The sequence below is a fragment of the Tupaia chinensis genome, unplaced genomic scaffold (assembly GCF_000334495.1).
Source record: "Tupaia chinensis unplaced genomic scaffold, TupChi_1.0 Scaffold000049_1, whole genome shotgun sequence".
In the NCBI taxonomy this organism is placed as follows: domain Eukaryota; kingdom Metazoa; phylum Chordata; class Mammalia; order Scandentia; family Tupaiidae; genus Tupaia; species Tupaia belangeri.
In genome coordinates, this window is record NW_006159507.1 from 950,824 (window position 1) to 958,585 (window position 7,762).

At 57.9% G+C, this 7,762-nt stretch overlaps 1 protein-coding gene across 1 annotated transcript in view; it reads right to left on the bottom strand.

The window, feature by feature from the left end:
• Positions 1-1,606: 1,606 nt before the first annotated feature.
• The window catches only part of BCAS4 (breast carcinoma amplified sequence 4), a 65,971-nt gene continuing 59,815 nt past the window's right edge, over positions 1,607-7,762 (bottom strand). Inside the window, exon 5 of the mRNA XM_006141269.2 lies at positions 1,607-2,175. Coding sequence (XP_006141331.1) covers positions 2,053-2,175 — 123 coding nt within the window. The 3' untranslated portion in view covers positions 1,607-2,052. The remainder of the gene's footprint in view (positions 2,176-7,762) is intronic.

Consider the following 7,762-nt stretch of genomic DNA (forward strand, 5'->3'; position numbering starts at 1 on the left):
CCCGGCAGTGCTCTGTCCCAGCCCTCCCTCCCCGGTGCCTCCAAGTGCCCCAGACAGTGCACTGCTCAGCACTGGAGCTTTTGAGAAACCTGGAGAGAGCCCTCAAGTTGGCCCACCACCACTTCCCCATAGATGTCTACCCAACTTCGGGCCTGTGGAGAGGGATGGGAGGACATCCTTAGGAGAATCCAAGGATAGCGCCACCCAGAGGAAGCAGTCAGCCTGGCAGCAGCCCTCACTCCACGCTTGTTCCTGCTCTCAAATTTAAGGGCAATGCCTAAGTCACTTGTTCTTGAGGCCCTTGGGTACCACTGGCCAACTAGAAACAGCACACATTCAGCCCTTTCCCTATCAAGTCATCACCATGACAACAGCCATCCATCCTCCAGTGCCCCTTGCCAGGCCCTTAGCCAAGCATGCCCACAGCTCATCTTGTTTCATCCTCACAACAATCCGACAGCATTCGTCACGTCTTAGTGAGGCGGAAGATGGGCTCAGAGAGGGTGAGCAGCGAGCCTAGGGCTGCACAGCTGAGACACACAGAAGATGACAATGCCACCCACCCAGGCAAGCTAACCTCAGCACCTGTGTGCTCTCAGCCGTCCCCTAAGTGTATTTTCGGACACTTGGGCTGCTGTGGCTTCATCACATGACATCCCCTTCCACCTTCCCCAGACCCCTGGGGTTCAGGCGCTGGAAGGAGAAAGAGGCCTGGCCATCTCCAATAATCAACAGATGTTCCTCTTCTGGAAATTAGTGTCCTCAACTGCTCACCGAAAAAATTAATTTTCCATCCAGTCTGTGTTCTTCCTGAGCAGACTGGGGCATAGCATCTGTGTTTCCTTCATTACAAACAGTCCCAACCCGTGCAGCCCAGCCACGGGAATTAACGGCCTGCAGCCCCGCACAGCAAGGCCGCCACGCACAGGCAGGGCTGAGCCGCTACTCGGTTTGCTCTGGTCTATGTGAGGCACGGAGCCAGTGACCCGTCTACACTGCTGGACGCCACAGTGCTATGTGCCTGGTGGGCTGGGCACTGACTGGAAGGAAGCCCTTGGGGGGCTTCAGGGAGCTAGCTGATAATGTTGGCTGGTTTCTCAGTCTGGCTGAGGGTTACGCAGATGTTCACTTGGTGACAAGTCAGTGAACCATACACGTAGGTGTCCCTGTCATGCAAATGATACTTCAATAAAAGCTGCAAAAAAGATCTCAAGAGAAAAATGCTGCCTCTTCCTGAAACCAGGGATCCACTTGCATCTTTTAGTTCCAAATATTGGCACAGCCCAACTTTCCCCATGCTATTCTGCTGCAGTGTGGCCACATGCATTATTTTAGATTCTTTGACATTCTAACGCAGGTCTGCAGTTTGTGTGTGTGAATGTGTGTGTGAATGTGTGTGTAAATATGTGTGTGTGTGTGTGTTCTTGGCTCTGAGAGGAGTTCCAGAAATATCTAGCACAGGTCAAAGCAAAGCATCTGGAGTGTCAGAACAGGCAGGACGCCCCTCTGCATGAGGGGACACATGTAAAGGGGAGTCCCGAGGCCAGAATCCGCACAGGGATAGCCTTCGAGAACAAGTTTCGGTCAGTGAAAAAGAAACCGTCTCCACGGTTCTGACATACCTTTATTGGAATGACCCACGGGGTTGGGGGGCTCTGAGTTTGCACAGGCCACAGCCAGCACTGACGCCCCTGGGGCCCTTCACACCACCAGCAGGCCAAGGCTGGGCAGATGCTTTGCCGGCTGCCCTCCCAGGCTCTGCCACGGGTGGGTTCCGGCCAACTCACCCCCATTCCAGCCCCCTGGGCTCAGGCTCACAGGAAACAGAGGAGGGGACCTAAACAGCAAAGCACAAAGTCAACACCTGCAGTCCCAGCTGCTGGGGAGGTCGAGGCAGGGATCGTGGCACAGCAAGACTTTGTCTGAAAAACCAACCACTAAGAAAAAGCAACCACAATAAAACAGAAAGACAGAAAAAAGAAAGAGAGGGAGAGAGGCAAGATGCTCTGTATAGTCTCGCTTTCCAGCGTCCCCGATGGAGGGGTGCCGAGCTCACAGATGCCGCGGGTGGCACGGGGGCCGAGGCGTGGCCGCCCTGGCGTCCGCAGGGAAATAATCCTCAGTCCTGTACAACGCAGGCAGCTGGTAGGTCGGGGGCGCAGGCGCGGATGGCTTCTGTAATGACAAAAACGAGGTGCTCTTTCAGCGTCCGGGACCCACCACCCCCAAGAACTCTGTTCTGGAAGCTCGCACTACAGGGCAGTCACACATGTGACCAGAACCTGAGCTGCTCTGGAAGCAGTGACTTCTCTGACAGCCACTGCCGGCCACCAAAGGGATAGGGCCCCATGGTAGGCCATCCCCACAGTGCCGTTCTCTGCAGGCATCAGAAAGAATGTGGCAGGGCCAGCCAGTGGTGTGATGGTTAAGGCAGCTGGATCCCACATGGCCGACTCTGTGGTTTGAGTCCCAGGCCCAGCAGCTTGGAAAACACGCTGGGCACATGTGCGTGCATGCCCAAAACCCTGAGAGGATAAGGGAGGAGAAGGGATTGGCACATGGCAGTCCCCTTCCTGGAGGAGGAGGATGCTTTCTCACTCCTCCACCTCTGGCTCTCTCTGGCAAATGCATGTACCCTATGGCAAATTTTAAAAACAAAAGCCAAAACAGAGCGTGGCAGGTGGGCAAGTTCTGACAGAGCAGAGCTGAGCAGGCCAGGTGAGAAGGGCATGTGCCCCATGCAGCCAAATGACAGAAGCCGTCCCCGCTGTCCAGGCTATGCTCCGTCTCCTGGCCACTCTGTCCCTCTGGCCTGGACCCAGTTCAGCCAGACCTTCAGGTGTAGCCAGAGGTGCCAGAGCAGGATGTGCCATGGGTAACCACATTACACCCTCCCACACACACACAGACACCCCAAACCCTGGCCAGGACTCCTATGGCCAGTGGTGCTGCAGGTGTGCTTCCCGATCCTCACCTACACTTGCCGCTGTGACCGTCATCCTGTGCGGCGGGGTAAGCCAAGGCCCCAGCCACGCATCCTCCAAGCATCCCTCCATGCAGCACCACCTCACTGGGCAGCTGTGCTGGCCAGGCCCTGTCCTAGCACTGGCATTGCCGAACCAGACAGCAGCCCACACCACTTGCCAGGAGGGATAAACACCAACAGAAATAATGCCACTGCATGCCCGGGCTAACAGCAGGAAGGCACCTGGGGAGCCCAGCTTGGGCCCTGGCTCATCCTGGAGGGGAGGCTCCAGAGGCTGAGCCCTCTAGGACCTTAGTCCTACCATGCAGGGGCGCATCTGGGATTAGGGGAAGGGGTGAGGGGAAGTGCAAAGGGGGGCATGGCGTGGGGGCCTGGGGAACTGAGGCAGCTCCATCTAGAGTGGGTTGGGTTCGAGTGTGGACACGGATGAAGCTGTCAAGTAGGCCTGAGCACTTGGCTCCGGGAGACCACACTACCTCAGCCTAAGAGCACCGTGGAGCCTTCGAAGCTATTCAGGGTGCGTGTGTGTGACTGTGTGTGTGAGTGTGTGTACATTGGCAAGGGCTGTTAAAGAGAAGATGCTCACATCAACCTGCGTCACCTCCCCCAGGTAGAACAGCAAGGATGGCAATCCACCTTGGCTAAGGGCCAGCCTCACGCAAGCCAAGCAGGGCCTTCTGCCCAGGCAGCCCTCCATCAGACATCCGGAGCCTGCCTGCACCGGCACAGCCGGCCCTCCTCCCTGCACCTTCCCACTGCCTCCTGCCCCCTGGAACAATGGAGACAAGTCCCTGAGGGCACCGCGGTCACAGCACAACACGGAATGAGCCACAGTCACCTGCAAGCCTGGCTGTGTAGCTTGCGGGTAACCCAGTTTTAGAGTCTCTGTACTCTCTCTCTGTCCTAGGAAACAGCCATTGTGGTGTCTGGGGAACAAAGCACCCAGGAGAACCATGGCAGCTCAAAGACCAGCCCTCTCGGACTGACGCGCTGGGGCCCAAGAACGTTCTGTGATCTCACAATCTCTAGGACCCAGGCATAGGGAGGGGCCCATGAGGGACCCAGGGGCCAAGGCCCGGCCAGGCCATTGCCTATGTCCCCGCTCAGCCAGGTGCCCTCTCCTGGGACTGCTGGGCTTCATTTCAACCCTGTTTCTTCTCGAAATGGTTAGATCTAACTCAAGGGGTTAGATGGGTTTCCAGAGTCCGGGAATTAACACCACTGTGAAGGAAGCCAGGAGAAGCGGTCCCAGGACACCCTAGAGCTTCAGAATAATTGTGGCCCGAGGCCCAGTGGGATCTAAAGCAAGACACTGCAACTGTGGCCTTTCTCCTGGTGAGGGAGGGAACGCCACTCCTGCAGGGAGAAGCCTGGAGGAGGGGGTGCAGGGGGCAGGCTCGGCATGGGCGCCAGCCAAGCACCACGACGGATTATTAGGCAGCTGCTCCACGTGTGCGAAGCAGGGGAGGTTGATCCCTGGGAACCCACAGAGGTCCGCCAAGAACAGCCACTCCAAAGGAGCGTGCTTCCCCTTCAAAAGAGTCCCCGGCCTGCTGCAAACCTGCGGGGACGGCCCCGCTCCACGTCGACCTCGGCCCGAGCTCCTGCCAACCTCTCAGAGGGCACGATGGAGGAGGGCAAGGGCCTCGGCTCGTCGGAGGACTGGGCCGGACGCCAGCAGGCAGAGCGGCAGGGGTGAGCCAGAGGCTGGTAAGGGAGGGCCTTTGAGCCTGTTCACGTCCCTAAGGGATCACGCACTTGGACCCAAGTCCTCACCCAGCAGCTCAGATTGGGGCCCAGAGGAGGCCGGGCAGATGGTGCAGCTTCTGCCTTGCCCACAGCGATTGGCCAGGGTGAGCACGTGACCCAAGCTGAGCCAATGAGAAGCAGCCTCGGGCTCCTCCTGCCGGCCAGCTGGGTGGCCCTGCCTGGAAATGGAGCCCACGCGGGGGCTGCAGCCTAGGGGCGGGGCACCCAGGTCCCGACAGCACCCTCTGGGCGCCTCAGTCCAAAGTTGCCTGCTAGGATTTCCCTGGGACTTTTCCAGTTCAAGGGCCGCTGAATTCTCTTCTTTGCTTAAGCCCAAGTGATCAGAGTTGTTGTCCCTGCAACAAGGCCTGCCCACGACAAATGCACCCAAAGTGGGGCCACCAGGCGCGGGGAGCCTGCAGCTCGTCAGCCCCCGAGGGCAGGTGTGCAAAGCTGAAGTCGCCTGCACCAGGGCATGACAACCTCTCACAGCGTGCCTGGTTCTGCTGGGGTGCAGGCACTCCTGCCGGGGTAACAAGACCACACCCCGGATATCAGCCACCGAGATCCACTTTTGTGGGTTCTCGTGGCACCTGCAAGGCAAGGAGTTGCTTCATATTGCAGAAGTCATGCGAGTGAGGGGACCACGAAGCTGGGGTCCTCAGGTCTGTCCAGCCCCAGCCCCATCCCTCGCCTGTCACCCCACAGGGCTCCTTGGGAACAGAGCAGCAAACCAAACCCTAACCATCGCCCCTAAGGGTTACTCCTTTGAGAATCTCAGCCAGGGCTTCAGAGCTCTCCACCTTCCATCTGGCCCACCAGCTGGCACTGAGACTCCAGTCTGGGGACCAGCAAATGGCATAATGGTTACATCGCTGGACTCCCACATGGCTGACCACAGTTCGAGTCCCAGGCCCGTCAGCTTGAAATTAACATCGTGTGTGTGTGCGTGTTTACGTGTATTCCCAGAATCCCAAAAGGAGAATGGAGGAGAAGGGATTGCAGTATGGCCAATCATCCTGGGGAGCTATTTCTCGCTTTCTGTCTCTCTGTCTCTCTCTGGTGAGCGCATGCAGCCTATAGCAAAAAATCTCTCCAATAAATAAATAAATAAATAAAAAGACTCCAGTCTGCCTGGGTTCAGCCAGGTAAGGAATTGTGCTCAGGGCTAAGGCTCTGGCTCCCACCCCACCCCACCCCCAGCCTGCTGGCAGGCAAGTTCTGGGGCCCTGGGATAGGAAGCAGTGGGGATAGAAACCTGACACCTCGCTAAGGGGCAGCTGCCCTCCCCTAACCCACCCTGGGGCACAAGGCCTGGCTCCCCAGGGCCACAGGCATCCCTCTACCTCCACCTAGTCACCCAAGTTCCCAAACCCACAGCCCATAGGCCAGACGCCTGTGCCGGGTCTGCTCAAGGATTCTGTAGAACTGGAATTAATTACACACATGTACGAATCAGATTCCCCATGAAAACCAGACTGGCAGTTTCTCTCGGCAGATCAGACCATCTGGCAACTCTGGGCCCCAAGTCCTTTGTGGCCCAAAGTGGCTGGGCTGAGGACAGCTGCCCAGAGACACTTGAGCATTGCTGTGACCTGCTGTGGGCAGATGCCTGGGGCCAGCCTGGTCACACAGCTCCTCTTTGGACAAAGACCCCAACGGTAGCTGCTCCTGACAAGCAAAGCCTCAGGCCCAGGCGGGGTTCCCAGCCTCTCTTCTGAAGGTCCCCAGTCACACCACCTGCTCTAAAGCCAAGCCCACCTACCCCAGGTCTTTGCCCTGGGACAACCCCCCCCACACACACACACACACACACACACACTCCCCTTCCAGAAATCCATAGCTCCAGGCAGTCCTGGCCCCTTCTCGGAGCTCCCTCTGGGGAAGCCCTGACCGCACATCCTGATCCAGACCCGAGCACTTTCCGTGTGGCCAGGACCCTCGAGCCTTCCCGTAACGGGCCAGGTGGGGAGGGCTGCCCCAGACCATGCTTGCCTCTGTTTACAGGAACAGTGACCCTTCCAGGTCTCCCACACGAGTGGGCGCTGAGGCCCAGGTCCCAGGTTCGAGGCCAGGCCCACCTTGCTGATTGTCCACGGGCCAAGTTTTGTTCACTCGGCTGTCCCCTGGGTCACTGCACTCCAGTCTGTCCTGGCTTGCCCAGAAAGGGCAGGAGGCAAGTCACCAGGAATGCTGGCCCAGCCTCCTATACTCCAGAAGGAGAAGTAGGCCACTCAGCAGCTCCACTCAGAGGCCGGGTTCTGGGGTTCCGCAGGGTCAGCCCCAGCCACCTGGTCCACCCACCATGCCTCCAGGCTGGGTCAACACCTGAGAGGCTGAGGCCAGGCCCACCATGTCGTAGAGGTGAAGTGCCCACTGTCAGATTCCCACCTACATCCCCCAGGTCACCAGACATCCCTAGGGCTAGGGAGCTTGGAAGAAGCCCACTACACTGGGACGAACGATGACCACACCTGCCTTACTCCAGGGTGTATGATCTCGAACCTGCACAGCACTCCTTAAGGTAGGAGTGTCTCATTTTCCTGAGCCTCACTCTCCTCCGCTGCAAAATGTGGATAATACCACCAGCTTCACAGAGTCCTGTCTGAAGCACAGCAGTAATGTTGGAGGTGCTGCAGCTCCTTTGGGACTGTGAGGACAAAAGCCACATGTTAAGAATGGCAGAGCAACAGCCAGGAGAAGCCTAAGATCCTGACAATGTCCTTGAGATGCCGCATCAGTTCCATGGGCCACTTCAGGACTTCCAGTCATACGAGAAAAAAACAGGGAACCAGCAGTTAGCGTAATGGCTATGTCACTGGACTCCCACGTAGTCGACCACGGTTCGCGTCCCAGACCCGGTGGCTTAGAACTCACACCAGGCGCGTGTGCGTGCGAGCCCAAGATCCCGAGAGGAGAATGGAGGAGAAGGGATTGCGGCGTGACCATCCCCCCTGGGGGGTGATTTCTCGCTTTCTGTCTGTCTGTCTCTCTCTGTCTGTCTGGCGAGCGCACACACCCTACAGC